General features: G+C 48.6%; 1 protein-coding gene across 1 annotated transcript in view; it reads right to left on the bottom strand.

Moving 5' to 3' along the window:
• SLCO3A1 (solute carrier organic anion transporter family member 3A1) overlaps positions 1-21,728 on the bottom strand; it is a 130,036-nt gene that overhangs the window by 84,686 nt on the left and 23,622 nt on the right. Inside the window, exon 2 of the mRNA XM_035554849.2 lies at positions 20,825-21,290. Within this exon, the coding sequence (XP_035410742.1) occupies positions 20,825-21,290 (466 nt within the window). The remainder of the gene's footprint in view (positions 1-20,824; positions 21,291-21,728) is intronic.

The raw sequence follows: 21,728 nt of genomic DNA, 5'->3' as shown, positions 1-21,728 counted from the left end.
TCCAAACTAATATATCACCCTGGTAGGTAAGTATGAAGGGTAGCTCTATGTTTTCTGCATTTGCCTCTTAATTGCAAGCTTTTTAATTCAGTTTCTTGTTTTTTTTTACATGATGGAAAGGAACTGCACTTTAACTCCAGGAGAAACAACGGCAGAAGGTCAATACTGCATAAAAAATCTGACTTCTCTTGGTTTTCCCTCGTGAGAATGCTGATGCTACTAACGTGCTGGGAATTTTTTAAGGGACTCATTATTCAAGTAATAAAACCTGCTTCCCCCTACCCCAAAGTGCTCCGAGAGCAGGGATTTTCAGGAGCACGATCAGGGCACCTCGCAGTGGGGCACGCAGGGGCCACGGCTGAACATGCAGCACTGTGCAGCGATCCCATCTTGAAATCCTCTTCCAGGCACTTCACGCAGCCGTGCACTGATACATGGCAGATCGGCGTCTGATGTGCTGCCGGAGAGCTTGCTTCGACTGCTGTAATTACAAGCAAAGCGGAAAGGCAAAGGCAAGTCTTCCAAGAGACAAGCATTAGAAACATTTGTTGAACAACGCTTCTTGGGGTAGCAGCGGGCCTCTTCAAATCCTCCTGCAAGTCCTTAAGTTTTCCCCGTGCTGGGGACACATCAAAGCCACAAAAGCTTCCACAGAAGCAGTGAAAAAATATTAAAAGGAATAAAATCCGCACTCGGGGTATAGAATAATAAATATTTATTGCCTTTCCTCTTTGCACCTTGTAGAAACAGATGCACAAAGTAGTTCAGTGACTTGCGGGAAGCGAGCCAAAGTCAGCTTTCCTGCTGATGCAAACGAACAGGGTCAAAGGAACAGCTCCTATTTACCTTCCCAGTGGAGCAAAATGTGGCTCTGTCCAGGCAGGACGGATCCAGGATACTGTTCTCTTGTAAGCCCTGACATCCCATCCCTCAAAAAGGCCTGCCTGCTCCACTCCACACCTCCCAGTCCCTCCCAGACCCAGCTCCTCAGCAGCCCTCCGTGCTGGGAGCCACGGATCCCGCAGTGCCAGGCACGACAATACACCGAGCCGTGGCCCCTCAAACACCGAGGTGTCCGCTACTTACTCCTCAAGCATTGCCAAGATGTAGCAGCTGCTGTCAGGAAGCCAAATTGCAATAGCTTCTGTTTGTCCAAGGCCCAGACGCCAGCTCCTTCTCCTCTCATGCGATGAGGACCTGTTTTTATACCTCCGACTCGAGTCCTTTCAGGGAAGCCTGCTGTATTCTCTCTGACCTCTTCCAGCGTAACCACGCACTAATGAAACTGTTTGTTCTCTTGTCACGCTGCCATGAGCATGCAAATACTACAAAAAGCCACACACAAGCAACGCGACTGCATTTTTTGTTTGTTGTTCCCAGATTAAAGGCAAGTCCCACCATCCAAAACACAGCATTAAAAAAAAAAAAAAAGCAGCTGCAATACAGAGAGAAGAGGCTTAAGAACAACTGTTACCACAAACTTTGAATAGGGGGATCCCAAATCAAACCTGTCTTAGAGTCAGTAACCTGGCTTCAAAGGGGATGGGTGGGAGCTTTCATTTCCAGCCTTTCTCAGTGGTTTTTGGTTGCTCTGTGTAGTCATACTAAAATTACCAATCCCACCTAATATTTCAAACGACACGTCCCCCCTGGATCATCCCTCACGGGTGAGATACAGAGGCACAAAAGGATCTCTCTCTTATTATTTAGCTGGTGACACATCAGGCAGGAAACAAATCTGGCAAAGTCTTCCCAAGCAGCTCGGGCTTTAAGCACCCGACCTTCAACAAGGTGGCAGAGCTCACGCACACACCCACAAAACAGACACGGTGCTAGCTTAAAAACGAGCTGTGGAACGAGACCGGGGTGAGGAAAGAGATCACTGGGGGAACAAGAAGCAGGGAAATGATGCTTCCTCAAAGCAAGAAGTTAAAGATGGGTAGACAGAGGACAGGCTATGTATATATATTGTCCAAGATACGTTTCTTTCCATAAACGAATGGCTGAAATGCATCACAGGGAAGCACGTGATGTGAATCAATTCAAGGAAAGAGAGAAACCTGGGCTGGTGGTTGGTTATACAGAACCCAGGCAGGTCTCTGGGCTGGAAAGGAGAAAGGCTGAACACGTTGCAAAGGGACCACACGTCCAAAGGTCCCCAGGTACCTCTGGTGACAGCAGGTGAGTCAGGCAGGTGCAGCTTCACGTGTTCACAAGCAGCTCTGCACACAGCAGCGCCTGCCAGACGGTGGAAGCCACTGCTCTGTCTCCATGCAAACTCTGCCCACCGTTTCCTAATGCAGTTTGTTTTCCTCCTTCACGTCAGAAACATCTCCAGTTCATTTAAAAAGCCACTTCCTTTTTGTGGAAACAGGAAAGTTCTCCATTATTCAGCACTTATTCCACATGGATGAAGGCCGTCGTCCTCTTTGAAGAGCTCTCCTGAAGCATGTAACATTAATAGCTGGACCAAGAGGAAATTATTTTCATTTTCTGAGATCTTACTTTTGACACTGAACTAAGCGGGTGGGAAGGGATGGAATGGCAGCGGCAATTCCTTGCGCAGCTCTGGAGGAATGACACCTACAGCACCGGGACCAAACCCCACCGAGCTCTTCTAGCCTGTCTTCCAGAGCATGCAAAGGGCTCTGGGGTGAGCTGCTCCATCGCGGTTAGCACCAAATCCCAAACTTCTGCTCTAGCACATGATGTTTAATACCTACAAATAAATCAGTCACTGCTCTTCCATTTGTGACACTTGCAACATGCGTTTGCAGGAGACTTCCAGGAAGTCTTCCAAGCCCTTAGGAGCTTACTAAGGTGAATCACTGTGTAAAAAGGTACTTTAGTAATCAGAAAGAACCCAAAGATTCAAACTGTGCCTAGGGGTGAGAGTAATGGAAGAAACAGAACAGCAGTGAATGGTGTAAGCACCCTCTCATCTCCTGGAGAAGTCATCATTGCCACCTTACGTCCAGTGTTCAGAGCTGGGTCCCAACAGCTGCACCTCTGCTGCAGATCTGCAGGAAAACAAAAGGGCAACCAGCAGAACATTTAATAAACCCCTGAAGATACGATTCAAGCTCATTATGGCAGATCCAGGCCATACAGGTGGTCCCAGGATCAGCTCCATAACAGGCTGGCATCAGAGCAGTCCAAAGCTATCACCTGGGCTGAGGCTGTGCCTCCACTTAATCCCAAGAGGTCAGGGGCCCAAATTCCCCCATATACAGCCCCCAGTAAGAGGTGCAGCAGAAATAAGTGTAAAAATTCAGAAGGGCTGACCGGAGAATAAAGCAGCGAAGGAACTCGTAGAGGTGCCTCTGACCTGGCTTCACACAACAGGTAAAGAGAGCACAGCAAGGAAAGAGCAGGAGCGCCCTGCTTTCCTGACCTACCCCTGTTCAGTTCACGGCATCAGCTGGTAGAAACAGCCCCGAGGAGATTTGCCAGCATCACGCAGAAATCATATGCCATTTAGAGGCCCTGGAATTAGGTTGGCTTTGTAATTCAAACAACAAGCACAGGAGGAAAATAAATAAAAAGCCAGGGGGTTAAAAGCCAGGATCTCCCTGCGTGCTGGAAATACCGCTCGCATTTAGCCTCAGCTTCAGTCTTCGGGTTCACACGGCTGGGAAGGTATCGGCATTGGGGCAGACGTCAGCAATTCTTTCAAGCGAGCTACAGATACCAAAGGCTGGAAAGTCAGAAGCATTTCTGTTGTGTAAAACGTGCCATGCCAAGATATTTAGTCTTTTGCAAATGATGCTGCACGTGAATCTTAAACACCGGGCTTCTCGCAACTGAACAGACAGACAGCCCGTCCTTACACACGGAGATCTCCTCCAGCTGTGCTGATGCTCCCGGTCTCTTATTCATCCCAAACTGTGGTCCCTCACAGGGCACTTGGGACTTGCACAGCATCCAAAACCCTAATATGTGGTTCCGGGGTGAAAAACGAGAGGAAAACACGCACAGAGCGGGCGATGAGCGCACGTTACCGGCACAGACTACAAATCAGCGGCAACGTACAGCCGCCTACTACCTGTTAGTTGATCAAGATCACGTTTTCATCTTACGCCGCCCTGGATAGGGTTTTTTCTCCTTGGAAGGGCCCGTGGAGGCTGCGGGATGGGAGGAGGGCAGCCCGGGACACGCTGCCCAGCTCCCCGCGGGAGCACTGCCAGTTCCCACGGGCAGCAGCGGCTGGGCTGGGAGGACCGGGGGCAGCGGCGACCCCGGGGGACAGAGCTGCCCGAGCGAGGTTGCTTTTAACCTCGCTGCAAATAACAGACTTTTTTAAGCTGTCGGCCAAATATTAAATGTCACTTTCATGCTAATTTTCAAGCTTGGACACAAGCGTTTGTTTTTCAGAGAACGCTCCAGAAAGCCTCTGCCTTCTGCACAGATGGGTACAGCCAAGATCGAGAAGAAAAAAAAAAAACCAACAGAACTGAAGGTTGATTTTACTCCTCGTGAAATGATCCTATTTGTGATTTTGTTCGACACAAAAGGTTACAATTAAAACTTGAAAAAATGAAAGCAGAAGATAGCTTTTGTCAAGAAATGTTGCCAGTACTTCTGCTGTACAAAAGACGTATTAAAGGCAACCCACTATTCAGAAATCAATGTTTGATTTGACTTAGTCTTGTTAAATTAATTTTTGCAAGGTTTTTTTCTTCCATTTTTAAACTCTGTCCAATTTGCAGCTACAAAACCCTGAAACAGTAAAGAGAAGAGGGAGCCCGTGTATCCCGTTTGGGGTTAGATCACGTCCAGCTGCATGAGAAATGCAAAAAAAAAACAGAAGGGAGGAACTCAGCTTCTGACTTAGTGCCCGTAGGATGTCACAGCCCTGGGAACCACGCTTCTCCTCCTCTCCACAATTCCAGATATCCCAAAGGGCAGAAGATAAAGGCGCAGCTCCTGCCCCACGTGACTGGGCGTGCAAGGACACTCACTAATATCTCCACTGCACATTAATCTCTGTGTCACCCCTGAACTGGGCCAGAACCATGAGGTACTGATGAACCTTCAATTTATTAATAACTTTCTTTGCTCCCTAGAGGGATGACATTAAAAAAAAAAATCCCATTTTAATTTCCCTTGAAGTAATTTAACAAATGATCATTCTGACCTAACCTCAGGCTTTTTTTTTTTTTTTTAAAGTAGCCTATAACTCCCCCCGAAGGCAGCAGCAAACCAGTTGTCTGTAAATGGAGATTTACTTGGTCTCCAGTTGTATGCAAGGGGGATTAGATCTTCGTCATCATTTTCAGAGCATCACGGCTGTAGGCAGAACGCTGCACAAACGGAGAGCTGCGCTAGACAAATAACAGCTCGCCCATCCAAAAGGGCTTACATTAATTACGTTAATCCAGCGGAGACAGGAGTGTGATTAAACAGCCCCTGCTGCCTGGGATTTGGCTGTTAGCCAGCAGTAATCCCGTGCAATCTGCATCCGAAGTGTGTGTGAGGGGGATACTCTGACCGCCTCCCTTCAACAAGGCCGGAGCCGGGCAGGTGACGGCGTCCTTAGGCGCCGCAGCAGTTCCTGGAGAGCAGCCTGCACCTCCCTGCGCCGCTGAGAACACCGGGACCCTGGGGACTTCAGCTTCGGCTGCAACTTTAATTAAACCCCAAAAGTCTCTTCAAGGGAGAGAAGAACTAGACACAAGAACCACAAATTTGCTAAACCATAATACGAAGCTGTTTTCTACGTGCTCGGTTCAGGACAAAATCTCTGTCAGAGAGGACTCGGCTGTACTAGTCCTCGGGGCAGACCCTTGGGGTTAGACTCGGGCTCTCCCCCCCCAAAAGAGAGGAAACTACAGGAAGAAGCTCACCGCCCTGCTGCACCGAAGAGCCTACTGGATGACAATTTAAGCGTCACCTTCAAACCTCCCTTTTTTCCAGCCGTAACACAACAGTTGTGAACGGCAGCGGCTGACGAAGGATACACATTCCCACGTGGCGACACGGCCCAGCGCAGTGCAGATACCTGGCAGCAGCAACGGGGTTACGAGCCAGGCAGCCTCCTACCAAATCATGTCTGTGACCAGCAGAAAAGACAAGCCTTCAGGCAACCGGGGTCACTTTGTACTACACAGGGAAGCTGTGACTAATATGCATCTAACTGGGTCGGCGCAATAAGCCTCGACGGGCACTCCTGGCCCTTCTCCTCTCCCAGCACCCTCCTGCAGACAGCCAGGGCCAGAGGGTAGGAAGAACAGAAGGTGCAAGCCTTGCAAAATTGGTCCGTGGCCGCTCTGTGAGCGCTGCCCTACCTTCCAGCAGCAAGGCAGCGTCACGCCGGCGATGCCTGCCAAGCACGCTCGCTGTCCCCAGGAGGGTGGCACGGGGGGTGGCACAGCAGGTCGCGGCCGTGACTCTGCTCCTGCGGCTTCGGGGTAGCAAAAGGTTCCCTGAGCTCCTGGCCCAGCTGGCAGCAGCCCCTCGCTGCTGCCCTGAGGACGCTGCTGGTTTTCCAAGCACCTGCTGTAATCGGAGTCCAGCTCGTTTATTTGTCTGGCTGTGGCAGGCTGTCCCCCGGCCAGAGCCATCTCCCAGAAAAGGGAGCAACAGCCCCGGGTCACTGCTAGCAAGCGCAGCGAGCTCTGCATACCCACTCAGCAGCTTCTACCAGCTGGTTTGGTCTGAACATCACCGTTAGCAAGCAGGGAGCAGGTCTGGGCTACCCGACACTGCTCCAGAGAGGTGCCAGCAGGAAAAACAACGAATCGTCTGTTAGCCGTAACTCGTGACGGCGCTAGCACGGGCTCTACCCTGCAGCAGCTTGGGCTGGGCACTGAAGGTTGCGAGGAAGATGCCCAGACACACAACTCCTGGGGTGTGAAATGGGAGCGCTCCACTCCTAAACGTTAAATCCCATCGTCAGCTCTGAGCACAGAAACGAAGCAAAACCTTACACCCAGAGGGATGCGCTTAAACAAAACCCGTTCTGCCCCACTCCCCATTGCATCCTTCTCAGAGAAGTCACCAGGATATTGCTGAAGAACCGAGGTACACTTTCATAACAAAGACAGAGGTCCTTACCCTTCTTTTGCTTCCATCGCACACATCGAAAATAACCCATGTAAAGGCAGATGAGGCCAATGCTGCATAGCTAAGCCTCCTCACCAGAAAACTAAGGTAGTAACTTAAGCCTATACATTCATGCAGAAGATGATAGAAAGATTATTAAAAGCTATTTTTAAATTCTCAGTCTCATTTACCAACTGACATGCTACACGGGGCAAGTCATTTCTTTATCTCAGCACAGGAGACGGGACAGAAATCTGGCAGACAATGCAAAGAAATGCTCGGGAAGGGCCTGGATAATGCAAAGTGCAGATCACGCCCCGCAGTTTGGTTTGCAGTGTGTTATTTCACAGTAAGGTAGAAAACCCCGCTTGCATAAGCAGGGAAGGATGTGAACGTGCAGGCATCCAACGCCGTGCTGGATAAGCTCAGGGCAAACTGTTAAAGAAGAACAAACTTGGGGTTTTTGCTGTACCTGTTGTTCCCAAACCTCAACTCAAACAGAGGTGCTTTTCTGTGAGCTGCTGACAGGTCATTTATTCAATGTCTGCATCTTGTTTGAGAATGCCAGCATGCCCAGAATAAGAAGCAGCAATGTTCTCCCTGGGTCAGCTAAACAGGGCACACGCAGCTTTTGGTTTTCACCATAACCCTAGATGGGGGAGGTACGGCTCAGGTTCGGAGGCACAAGTACTCCCAGCCACACGGATGGAAACGGGCTGGGGCTGTGTAACTTCATCTCATTCACAGTTGGAGGTTTTCCAGTTAATAAAACGGCCATATGGGGCATTAAAAAACAACACTGAAAACAAAGCATTTCCTTCCTTCGCCACCTCCAGGCTCAAAAATTCCTCCAAAAATTCCTCTAAAAAATGCCAGCCAAAAAGTAAAACAGCAGACAGCAGCACTCCTGAAATTCAACAATCCTGCCTTTTTTTTTTTTTTTTCTTACAAGCTTTTTACCCACCGCAAGTGTTATCAGCACCTTTGATCAGCGTGCTATAGGCAGGAGACAAATAACGATGGGCTGGAAGCAATAATTAGCATCTTCAGCAAACACTGGGATCTCTTTGGGAAGACCCCCAGCAGGCTCGCTTCCCCTCCTGACACCACCCACACCCGCCAACAAACACGCTGCTTATTCGCAAAACAAGCTTGCCTTGCAAGAAAACAGAGGCCACGTGCAACCCGTGGCCTAGGAGGAGGCACACAGCAATGCCTTAGAGAATCGCCCCAGGACTGTGATCCAGAAAGGCAACGTTTAGCCCAGATTCTAGTTAGACACCTAATTCCCACGGTTAGCGGTTAAAACAAAGAGACCGAATTTTAATAGAAATTAAAGAGCTTTTTGATGTGAGGACCCAGGGTTCTGTACGCTTACTGGAAACGGCACATACCGTGGTTTCTCCCGTACGGGCTCAGCTCCCACGTTAACTCTCTTTGCTCCAACACACCTCTCCCCATCTAAATATGCTGCTGCTCACCACCACGCTTCTCCCCCATTCCCCTTTCACACTGCCTTTTTCTTGCCTTTGCTTGTGCAGATTTCCCAAATCTTCACCCCATCTTAAGCCACCCGCAATAGCTCCCCAGTGCATCGTAGATTCAATTTCAAATTGCCTTCCTGGACTTCAGTGAGCAGCACGGACATCCTCGAGCACATCCTTATCTCGCACTACGCCTCCTCACCTGCCACCTCCTCCTCCTGCTCCTCCAGCTCACTTCTGGAATTTACTGCCCCTCCAGGGCTAATAAAGCCCAAACTTGCTGATTTTAAGGCATGGAGCAAGTCTCATCTGTTTACTCAGACTCGGAATACCACAGGACAGCGAGGCTAATTTATTCAGAAAGCTTCGCTCAAGCTGCTGCAGTCACCACATCACTGGGGCTTGGGGTGCGCTGCGTGTGAGACAAACTCAGAGCTACACCCGGGAGTATTTTATCAATATCGGAGAGCAGCACGGCTTCATCCTCGCTCCCCTTCTTTATCTGAAATTTTCACTTCCACAGGTCTTCTATGCATCAACAAAACCCATTTAAGGCTACATTTTTCACCTAAGGGGATGGCCTGCCCCAATCTTTGCCAGCTGCACCAGCCTGTGCCTCATCTCCCCCCAGGCACCTTCTCACCATTTCAAGGGATTTCCAGAGCACTCCTACCCCTGGTGGGATCTGGCAGCAGGAAGGCAAGGCCAGGGTGATGGCACGACCGCCACCTCTGGCGCCGCAAGGTTTTTGACTGGCAGATGCCAATTCCAAAACACCTTCACGCCAGGGGAACAGCTTCACACCTGCTTCACCACCTTCACAGCCTCAAAGCCAAATCCGGAGCATCCACGCAATTGAAACCGGTATCACAGAAAAGAAACAGACTTGGAAGAAAAATCACAGCCTAAGTAGGAGATGAGGAAAAAGCCAGAGGGAAGAGTGAAATTCTTTGCCATTCCTGTTGTGCAGGCCACAAGCACAAGTGACATTAAAAAGCAACAGCACAAGCCCAGGGTGCATCCCCTGTGCTGGGGGCTCCTGGAAGCGGGGTACAGAGCAGCGGGGAGTACGACTGCCCTAAACCCACTTCTCACTCCCCGTTGGCCTCTCTGTAAAGACAGCCTTGCTCTTCGTTTAACCACCCAGCTCTTGGAGACAAATTAAAAATAGTTTGCCGAGGTGGGGCAGGATGGTGCTAACAGACAAGAAGCCAGACCCGTTAACCCCTCTGACACCGAGGAGGAAGGGCACAGGAGCAGCAATGCGCTGCAGGAATGCAGCGAAACGTTTCAGGTGTCACAGCAAGAGCAGGGCGCTGGAGTCAGAATTCCCCGAGACCATTCTCACCCTCCCACTAACTCGCTTTATAACCCGGGAGACATTGCTGAAGGAAGAGTATTTGTTTAACCTATGCTTAGTTCGGGTTTTACCACTGCTTATAAATCAAGTCCCTCCGGGATGCTGGGCACCTAACGAGATGCTGTATCCCGTTACAGGACAGGCTGCACTTCCATTTGGTACGTAACTCTCACCAATGCAGGAAGGGAAGCAGGGGCTGGAGAGACAAATGTATTTCACCAGCTCAGGTGACAGCGGGGAAACAAAAAGCAAATCCTTCCATACGAGTAGCGATCCTGGCCAGAACAACGCCCACCAAGCACTAACGTGCGCTTTCCAGCTGCCTCCGCTGATCAAATAGGAGGTGTATGTCTCCCTACAAACCTCGTACTCCATTACCTGGGGAAACCTCTTCTCACCTTACTGAGGGCCACTGCAAATGGTTCAGTCTCCTGCAGTGCTGCCCCTCAGACAGTCCACAAAGCAGCATGCTTGTCCACGACAAAACAAGTCCCAGAACAGCAAGATTTACGGAGCAGAAACAAAGGCACGCGTTGCCACAGAACAGCACAGTAAAACATCTTTGCCCGGCAGGGATGTGCGCCTGTGTATCAAACACAAGGGGGGAAAATAGAGCCCCCCCCCCCCGAACTTCACCACATTACATCCTGTTATGAACGAGAAACTACATCTAGAGGACAAAGCCATCAACGGCCCCAAATAAGAGACGACCCACAGCCGAGGACCAGAGCATCAAACGATGCTCGTGTCTCCTCCGCCTCCGCAGCACGGCCGGGGATGTTTGCAGCTCGCTCCCCACAAGCCACCGCCCCTACGAGGCCCCCCCAGCGCGCAGCTTGTAAGGGTACAGAGGGGAAGCTCTCTCTAACAAGCATTATCCTTTTGATGATTGAATTAAGACATCCATATGTTGTTAGCTGATGGCTAACAAGATACAGGTGGTCTTTCATCACAGGGGTAATTGGTCTCTGCAGCAATGACTAACGCAGGAAAGTAGTCCCAGTTGTCTTTTTTCTTTTCCCCTCCTAATATTATTTCTTTTCAACTCTAATAAGCAACATCGCTGTCTCGTACAAGCGGTTGCAGCAGGAATGTTTTGTCTAACATTGAAGACAGCAACGTAAAGCAAACTGCAGGGAAAACGCAAGCAGAGGCAGACAGGAAGGAAAGAACTGCACAGCGCATCTTGCTTTCCTACCTGTTTAAACTCTTGGATTTCCCCTGTTGCTTCGATCTGCTGCCTTTGGTCGGGTTCTGCACCTTGTAAGAGTCTTGCCTAGCTGCAGAGAAGTGCTCTGAGGTATTCGTCAGTGACCTGCTGCTAACACCCATCTGAGAAACTACTGAAATCCTCAGGTATTAATTAATAAAGGGCCACATTTGGATAGCCTCCTCCGGACAAAATCGTTATTACTGAAATCAAAAGGGGACTTAGTGAGGGCAGGCTTCCTCTAAGGAGAAGCCAAACACCTCATTAGCAGCCCAGTTAACGAAATGGCTGCACCTTGGCAAAAAGAAATCTGCCAAAAGTTTCCAAGTGCTTTCAAAACAGCAAAATTCAAAGGAGAAATTCAGGGACCAAACTCCAATCTCTAAGGCAAAGCCAGAGATTTTCCTCCACGGGAAAAAAAAAAAAAGATCAAAAAAGCCTTGAGCGTACCCCCAGGGTGAACCAAACCGTGTACGTGACAGAGGAACATCATCTTACACCTGTGCTGCACCATTCCCTGCTGGAGCTTCTGGGGTGCAGCTAACGGCCGATTCCACCTTTCCCAGACTCAGTCTAGGTCCTTTACTCAGCGTTTCGTGACAGCAGAGCTGGTTGGGAAGATGCGGCTGATCTGACAGCTGTGAAGTGACAAGTCAGTCAGTGGGGAAACACCTTGGCACGAGCTTAGAGGCGGCCTTCCTGCCAGCACAGCAAACAGGGTTCCAAAATCAGGAATCGGATCGTCGGTAGGTTAAATCCCAGCACCAGGCCCCTGGTGACAAACCTGCCAGGTGGGAGGGTTTAGTTCGTCACCGACCCGTGCATACACGGCCTTGCCTGACTTCCCTGAGCCTGCACACTACCCCAGGGATGGACTCCCCTTCAACGAGCTCTTCCGACTGGCTTATAACACCACCACAAAGCATTTCGAACACTACTTATATGTTTAATACAATCCCCACCATTTGATTTCATCATTTTTCTTCCAGGTCAGTCCATTCGGGGTAACTGGACGACTGTAGTTGATGGGACCGCACCGATGGCTCTACAGCAGCTCTGCCCCAGAAACATGCACTATTGAGCTGCCTCACACCTTTGATTCACGTCACAGCTGTTCCTCTGCTGTTAACACGATTCATTTCTAATTAGACAGGTCCACATACTGAGCCTGACACGTTGCTCAGGCACCTTTCGGATGTCTCGTGCCAGCTAACGCGCACAGCCTTGGGCAGTCTCATCCCAGGTCTGGCCTTCCCTCCCTGCTGTCCCTCCCAGCCCCAGGGAAAAGCTCCTTCCAGCCCTGCTCCCACAGCAGCTCTGCTGCATTTAGCTGCTGTGCTGGGGAGAGATCACTGCTCGACACGTGTGTGCGCGCCGTGGCACTGCCAGACTTAGCAAAACCAAACACTTAGGTTACTCAGATAAGCGCTATCTGGCATGCAAAGGGTGCGAACACCGGCAGGCCAGGCACCCAGCTCCAGCCGACCTGCAGCAACCTCTCCCCTTCAAAGGGAAAAAATAAAAAAGAAAAATGGTTCAGCAAACAAAAATGACACAGTGGCTCTCGGAGCATGTGAAAAAAGCCTATGGAAAGTGACAAGCAACATGGGTCACGGGCATGCTCATGAGCTCACAAGCAAATTGAGCTTCTGTGAAAGTTTCGAGTTTACTTACACACTTCCGTGAAGCACCTTATCCTGCAGATAACCACACAACAGCTAGCCGTAGGCACGCAGCCATGCAGGCAAGCTTTCCCCGAGGCTCACAAGGCAGCAGACATCACCCAGTGCGACCGAGAGCAGCAGTAACAGTGCTGAGCAAGCTGCCCCGAGCCCCTGCCTGCCCCTCTGTGCAGCAGGGTACGTTCTGTTAAGCCCTGCTGACACCAGGCAGTACATGTGCGTGTCCGGATACAAAGGAGAGCAGTATCTGCTTGCAACTTTAAGGCAGTGATTATCTTTTAACACTAGTCCCCCTGCCATTCAGTTCACTGACTTCTTTTATTGCAAGGTTACAGCGGTACAGCAAAATTCATGGAAGCTGTCTTTTGCTCACTTGGGTGAGGATGAGTAGGATAATCGTTTCTGACAAATCCTAAAATACCCTCCATACCAAATTGTTTTGGTAAGAGAACAGGACAATATAAGCCTCAGTATCAAGCAACAAGTAATCACCACTGCTTTGAGACCAGGGCCCTGGTTCATGCTGGCAAAGGGGCAAATTCTGTGCCTTGTCCCACAGTTGTGAGGCATCCCACCTATAGGTTTCACATCTTGAAGCGTCTTCTGTGCAATGAGTTGCAGATCCGTCATGTGCCCAGGAGAAGGGCCAAGACAGACACAAGCTGGCCAGCACCTGCAGCCTCTGATGGCAACACGCAGGATGACATGTTGGCTCTGGCTGATGTTTGTGCCATTAAGGAGGTACAATACGGCCTTCAGTTCTTGACATGGTCAGCTCAGCACCTTCCAATCTATTTAATTAATGTTATGAACTTAGAACTAATACGTACCATCCTCTGCATGTCTGCCACTGAAAATACAAACAGCTCTCTCCCAGGGCACTGCTTCAAAGAGGCTGCCACAGAAATGATGTACCTCATGAGGCTCTCAGATGATAACTGTTTTAAATACATGACAGAGAAACCAACATGTTCAAAAATTAAATTAATTTTAAAAGACACTGAAATCAGCAAATCCCTAAAGTCAAAAATCAGCTGTGAAGCAGACAGAGCGCAGAGTAACAACAGGGGAACAGCTCCCACCCTCAGTACGGTCTCACAGATTCATTTGTGTTGGACCCAAGCTTTATTTACTCAACTCTTAGCAACAACAACAAAAAAAGCTATTAACAGAAGGTTAAGGTAACTGGAGCACTTGCTGTAAAATAACGGAGCCCACAGCAGTTATGACTTTGTTCATATAGACATTTAATTGAATAAACACCGCCTTTCCCAACAGCCTTCCTGCCTGCAGTGGGGAAGGTTATTCCTGTTAATTGATTATTGTTACTGCTCTAAGACACCCTACACACTTGTTTAGGTTTCCATTTAATTTTCCAGGATATTATCACTGCAAAAGGGGCCACGTGTAACCAAGCCAGCCCTGCTGACACACAGCAAATGAGGACAGAGATCTCACCCCAAAGGGGGATAATTTATTATAAAAGGCTGCAGGTTATCAATGGATCAGTGGGCTAGGCCAGCACAGTTAATAGTGGTATATCCACATGAAGCCGTGCAATTTAAACTGATTGGAGTTAGTCCACAGGGAAGACAACAAGTGAATTTGACGCAAAGACACCTCTCGCTAATGAACAGGCATCACAGCACTCACGTTGGCAACAACTCTCCTTTCAGTGCTGTGTTAATACCTTGTCTTTCTCAGCCCTTTGGAGACTGTGGCAGAAAGGAATGGCTCCCCGAATCATCTGTAGGAGGATGCACTTACCGAACAAAACGATCACAAAATTCTGTCAAATCTGTAGGCTAAAAATACTTCGTACCTATGGAACTGCACACCCCAGCGAGGAGAAAAACAATTCTCCGGAACAAGAGCTCACACTGCAAGCAAACGTGCCCATGTGGAGGTGGACCACCTCACCAAACTTGCAGGTACTTGACGGGCACGCAGAAGGTATACAACAAATAGGAAATGTCAGCTGAAATCCCCTGTGAAAGACATGGGAGAAGTGTGCTCCGAAAGGAAAAGGGCTAAGGAAAGCACAAGGCTGGCTGAGCAAGGTGACAAGGTGACAAGGTAACAAGGTGAGCTCAGGAAAGCAGCACCCAGGGGTAATGGGGAGAGGGAATCTGAGGATGAGAAAATATTCTAAAGAACTGGGAAGGGACAAAACAATGCCCATCTCAACACACTTCTGCGGGGAACGAGGGTCCTCACCAGCTTTAAATAGCACCGCTCACGCTGCAGAAACCAAGCTACGTGCAGAACAGAACATGCTTCCAGCATGAAAGCCCGATCATCTGCACAATCTGCTTTCAGCTCCAAAATACTCGTGTTTCCCAGCATTACATGCTGTGTCCCCCAGGAAACAGAATTCTTAGGCTTCAGAATAAATGGGAGACACTTATTCATTATTTTTCTATCATGAAAGGTGCCGTCACTGACTGCTCATTCCACACTCCTCCAAATGTGCTAACTTGCACACAAGGACATTAGCCAACGGGGGGGTTGCCCTGTAGATGGTTAAAGTTTTCTGCTCTCTGCTTTTTATGGCTTTCTCTTTAATGTCATGGACCATATTTTTACATTTGCTTTTAAAATCAGAAGCCCCCTTTTGTTCTTTTTTTTCCCTGTAGGTATTTATTGATGAACCCTACCATACGTAACACCAGATACACAGAAGATGAATGGTTTCAAGGTTCACAGCAACTGCTTAGCTTGCCAACACGTGCTTCCTAATAGAAATCTGAGTACTATTTCTTTGTATTGGCACACGCAAAATGTTGACTCAAACTCTGATGATTTCAGCATCTTACGCTGATAACTTGCTATTAACTCACTGCTATAGATACGCTCAGATTTAATTCTTGTCAGTAGCGAAAACGCTCCTGCTTCTCCAAAACACAATGGTTGCTGTCATTTTGACTGACGTAAGCTACCATAAGTGATTTTTCAAATGGACAAATTTATCCCCGGAGACAGCGAGATTCCAACTAGGGCACATTTGTCTTCCTCTGCGGCAAATCTCGAGTTGATGCTTACAGCAAGCAAGAAAGGCTCCAGAAGCGAGAGCGAGCATTGCTCTGCAACTGTGGTGGCAAAACCAAAAGTGCTTCCACACGTCTGATGCAAAATAACCCCTGCGAAGGTCAGAGGCAGCAGTGACAGCACTGGGCACCGTCCCCTTCCCTGGGGCTGGTAAGTCCCATCTGGGCAGAACTGGGCACAAAACGCCATCCTGTTGGGTTTGCCTCTTACATCAGGGTCAGCAGTGGGAACAGCCCTAAAATAAACCCAAATACACACAGTACAGGCCAGACAGAAGCCTGGAAGATGAGGCGGAAGAAAACAGCTAAAGGGACGCATCCAGCAGAGCCGAGTTCTCTGTTTCTCTGTTCCTCCACCCCGCCACGAAGCAGACCAAGAACAGCTGTATTCCCCCGAGCACACCGAGGTCAGGCACACACCCTTGGACTGCCGACGGAGGAGCACTCACTCATCGCTCCTCGTCACTCATTCTGGCTCAGACTTGCCCTTTCTGGGACTTCCCTCGAGTCAGTCTTCCTCTTAGAGCCATTTCTGCGGGTCACCAGGACTTCAGTCCTCTGTGTGGGGCACGTGGACATGAAATTAAGCACCGAGACAGCCTGGGAGAACCTGATGAAAGTCCCTGGCACATTAAAGACCAACACAGCATTCTTCTGAACGAGCCAAGCGCCACGCAGCCCGGCACTGCCCCCCTCCAACATCAATACCAATTTCCTCCATCAACAGGAGACAGAATAACAGCGACTTCCCCTCCATAATGCAGCCTTTAATTGTCCCAGATCGAATAGCGGCTCCCCGAGCTATTCGTTGTGCTTTGCAGGTAACCGTGTTCTAGACGAGGCGCAACAGCTTCAGCAGCAAATGGTAAATGCTGCAGGAAGCCCAGAAGGAGCATAAGGAGACTGCCAACAACATTCACCTGCCACGGCCCTGCCCTGGCTCTACCTGAACACGCAAACCACTGCTGACACCAACGTGGGCACTCCAGTGACCAGAAACCGCTTGCAAGCTCTTGCTCATCTGGGAGGCAGCAAATCCATACAGCCGCTGTCATTTTTCCCCTGGATCAGCTCCGCGATGCCTCTGATCCCCCTCCCAGTGACAAAGTCTTCATCGATTTCTACAGAACTTCGCAAGAGCTAGCAGAAGAGGCACTGAGGAGGGAAATGTCAAGTGAGTCATTAGCGGGTGGAAAAAGGAACTGTGTAGTAAGGAGTCCTCAAAATGCTTTTCCCCCTTTAAAGCCAACAATGCCACAAATTGAGGGGATTTTAATATTAGTATAACTGCAGCAATGAGTCCTGCAGTCTGCAGGAGCAAGGAACTCCTCCCCTCGGAGGGGCTGCTTATGCCAAATGCCGATAAATGCAGGTAGCACTATCCTGCTCAGCTGGGAATCTTTGAACTGGAGCCGAGATCTTAAATCCGACAGCAGGCAAGGAGAGAAAAGCACCATAACAGAAGACTTCCCCAACTTCAAACAGCTAAGAAAACTCCTACATTTTCTCATTTTTTTCGATGTTATTGCCAACTTCATGACCTTTGCTCTTGGTTGCTGAAATGGAAGGGAATGTATTTCCCATCATTAGCAGGAGCAGACGTGGTCCTGCTACCTTCCAAACTCTGTTACAGCACAAATGAGTTTTCTGTTGGACATCCCTTGGCGCGTGCTCGTGCGCGTGTATCTTTCTGATTCGATTTGCCCTCAGTTACCACAGCACAGCCCTTTTCCTAGGGCTGGTTACTACAGCAACAGGATCTGTTTGAGTTTGTTAGCAGGCATCAAAAAACCTCCTGTAACTGCTGTTAGCTCCAGAAACATGAAGCTACATGTCAGCAGCCCGTGCCACAGAGATACCTCCCCGTAGTAGTTCACCCTATCGCTCTAATTATGAAACTCCATCAATCCCCACCTCCTTGGAAGAGCACAAGCCTGAACAGCCTCTGCCTTCAAAGGGTGCACAGCAGAGGGGCACTGCCCACCTCCCGTGTGCACGTCATCGCAGAGAAACCAGTGTGCAGGATTTCACAGACTTCAGGGCCATAAATGTATTCTATTTCACTGACGCTACTGGCTTTCACTACTATTGGAAAGTAAAGTTCCACTTTAAATCCCGTGTAGTAACACATCTGCATTCTTCTTCATAGACGCATTTATATTAATACAAAGAAGGTTGTGGGGTTTTTTTTGTTTGTTTGTTTTTGTGTTTTGTTTTTTTTTTTGTTACACAGAGCAGTCTTCCTGTGTTGTCACTTCCCTGCACGGAGGTGGTATGAGATTATCTGAAGTTACTCCACTGAACTCTTGCACAACTTGGAGGGAAGGGAAAAATGCAGTGCATGGGTTTAGTTCCGTCTAATTCACTGCCTTGGGACAAAAGAGGAATTTTATTGCAGGTGAACAATTACTGGCACTAAGCTGTCAGGTAAGAGACTATTTCTTCCCCCAGCTACAACGGAGCCCAAATGCAGCCCATCCATACTTGACAGCAGCAATATACCGAAGGCAGCACGGTCTGGTCAATCTGATCATTTCTTCCCAGCCAAGATGGAGAGCTTGGCCAGACTATTACCACTGTTATTAATTAGTTTCTATCCTGAGGGAACAGCCTATGCCAGATTTACTCCTAATTTAAACTGAGGGAACTTACCCAAAAACGTTTCATCCGGTCACACACAGAGTAGCCCCTACTGAGTGAGCGTGCTATTATGAGAAAGAAAACTGCTATAAACATAGCCCAGTGACAGTACGCACTCTGCAGTTATTTCCTCTGTGAAACAGGAGAACGAAGCGGGTAAGCTGCTCAGCCAGCTTTCTGCTAAGGCCACTGAAAATTGCATTGACGACATCGACAAAAATAAGCAGTTAAACACAAATCCAAGCACATAATTCTCAAACGGCATCTTAAACTACAGAACTGGACCACCTCTCAAGCACTCACGAACCTGAGAAGACACGTATTTCCACCAGCACCCTCTCCATTTATATTCATTCACAGAGCACATTTTTTCCTATTCATTTTTTCCTGCTAGCTTTTATTTTCACTAACCAAATTGATTGCGGTTTGATGTAAGAATTCATCATCCCCTAGCCAAAAACCTACTTGTGATGGATAGCTCAGGACAGGACTAATATTAAACTTCATTCAATCAGATGACTGGCTGAGTGTGCATACACATGCACTCTTCTGCAACCCACATTTTATATATAGAAGTCCAGATCATGATTTTATGATTATGATACATTCTACCTGTAGAAAGGAACGCTACACGGTTAGAAGCGCGTATCTGAAGGAAAAATCATGAAACTGCACATAGGAAGCAGAAATCATTTTTTTCTGGCTGTATTTTCCCAGCTACAGTTGAGCTGCCAACTTTAAAGAAGATATTTTAGCATACAAGATGAATGTATCTAAGGAACAGAAAGAATCACTCTTCCTAATCTTCCTCTTACGCACCCTCCTTAATCCTGTTCTCAGACATGAAGCATTGCTTCAAAAACGCCCGTGGAACAGCCTGAAAGAAGTTGCTGCTCCTCCATATAGTTATTTATAATAGATAATCGTAGAATCGCTCTTAATTCCAACTCATCATTTATGGTGTTGGCAAAATTGCCCCAGTGAATTTAGTCTCATTATTCACCTTTGGGTTGTACCGTACCTTGCATTTTATATATCACCCTGCTCTATCCAGAGGATCCCTCACAAGCACTTACAGAACAAAGTGAAGGTAGTAACAAGCAATAACAGAAATACTAGGATTTTATGGCCAGTTACAGGAAAACACAGACACACTTTGAATATGTAGAAGAACATCTAAGCCAGGTAGAAATACATCCAGGAATGCTATACCATGCTGTATAGTTAGTTGTTTTAACAGGCCTCTGCGCTACCCCAAGACATTTAAGGCCATTAGAAAGTCAGTGGGACTGCCCAGCTTTGGCCATCCCATAGCTGTGTTCAGTTATGGTTGGGAGCTTGATGAGTGTCTTAGAAAAAAGAATAGCTGCCAATGGGACCGTCTGCTTGGTTGATGTTTAAAAGCCAAGTGAGGGATGAAGGCACGAGTGCACGCAGTTTTTGTTACTAAAAACTCTACTAACTACTGCAGAAGAACACATTAACAGCAGCACAGACTTCACCTCTATTGTGATTTAATGCACTGGAGCCATTTACCTGGTGACAAGTCCTGAAGAAAGAAGAATGAGCCAAGCCAGGGAGGTTTTTTTTCCCCCAGAGAACAGCTTCACCCACAGCATCCTCTTTAAAACTGTCACAGAGGGTACTGCTGCTGAAACCCATGAGAACTTTACTGAAATAGCGGAGATGTTTGACCGGGTAACCGAACCCAAATTTCATATCTTAGCCATCTGGAATAATTTTGCAACATGATCACCAGAATCATGAGCTCAACTCTAGGCTCACCAGATCTCAAAATAGACATCACCAGCTTCCGCATCCTGTTTCCTTACAGGGATCACATTTTCTGGGGTCCTACTCCACAACGGGCACTTGCTTGCTGAAATGTGATGGTGGTAGTGCCATGACACGCATCTCTTCTCTGTCTCCTTATACAGCAAGAACTGCTCAGATGCAGTCGGGTGCTTCAGAAGGGAAAAGGAACTGGGGTGTCTTGGGACAAAAAAGTTATCACCACATATGCTACTTGGAAATTCTTCACCTAAAACTCAACCGTAAACAAACCATATCAGAATTTAAAGCAATACGGGTACACGCAATAAAAGGAGTAAGCATCGTTCTAATTACCCACTAATAATTACCACAGCTGTCAACTCCTACAATAAAGGAAAGTGTCAGCGTGCTTCCCTGCTGCTTACCAACCACTTCGGTACAGCCCAGTGCTTCGTTACCTTCCTGGGCACAGATGCACACAGAGAAGAAACGTCAAGGCATCCCTTCCACTGCCGACAAATACGACAAAAGGGACACACCTGCCCTCAAGGAAAACTTTCAGCGAGCAGTTCAGCGAGCCTCACCTATGTACAGAGAGGAATCTTTCCGCCTCACGTGGTCGTCAATGTAGGAAACTCCCAGGGGCTGGACGGGGGTAGCACCAATGCCCAGGAGGACCTGTGCTCCGATGAGCAGCAAGTACATCATGTTGGTAGCAGTCCGATTTCTGCAGATAAGGTCTGGGTCTGGTCCCTCATCGCTGGCGGACCCGTTGGCAGCGCACACATCCCTCCCTTCGGCTCCCCAGCGTATTTCCCCAGATTCGTATTCATACTGGTGGGTCAGAAATTCAGGCAATGCAGAAAGCAGGGCGCCCAAGGCCATGACTATCCCTCCACATCCTATCAAGCGTGGTCTGTGTCCTCGGGCTCCGAAGTAGCTCACGAAAAGGATGAGGGCCAGGTTGCCGATCTCGAAGCTGCTGGCAATGACGCCCACATCAGCGCTCTGCAGGTTGAATCGCCGCTCCAAGGTGGTTAAAACACTCACCTACAACAGAGAAATCCAGATAGAGTTACTGAAAGGGAACACAAACTGCTTTCTGCCCTCCTCGTATGCCCTGCTAAAGCACAAGTTTCCTCGACTCTCCCTTACAGCCAAAAACCTACAAATCAAGGACATCCAAATCACAGCACAGCGGCAGCTGACCTCCAAGTTCAAACGCAGCCCTGCTGGAAGGTCCTAACGCCAAGGGACACTTCACGACCTTCCACTTGTCTGCACACGTGTTCATTTCCAAACTCCTAACACATCGATATCCACATACTGGGTGCTTACAGAGCCCTGAGACTCTGTGATCAGCAAGCCTCTCTTAGGGCTCCTTTCCATCTGACCATGCAACCTTCATGTTCCTAAAGCACCGTCCCACAGGACCAATGCAAAACCGCCCCAAGCCACACATCACGCCAGGCACCTGATCTTCCTCCT

This window comes from Cygnus atratus, chromosome 11 (genome assembly GCF_013377495.2).
Source record: "Cygnus atratus isolate AKBS03 ecotype Queensland, Australia chromosome 11, CAtr_DNAZoo_HiC_assembly, whole genome shotgun sequence".
In the NCBI taxonomy this organism is placed as follows: domain Eukaryota; kingdom Metazoa; phylum Chordata; class Aves; order Anseriformes; family Anatidae; genus Cygnus; species Cygnus atratus.
This window is presented reverse-complemented; position numbering and strand designations above follow the sequence as displayed.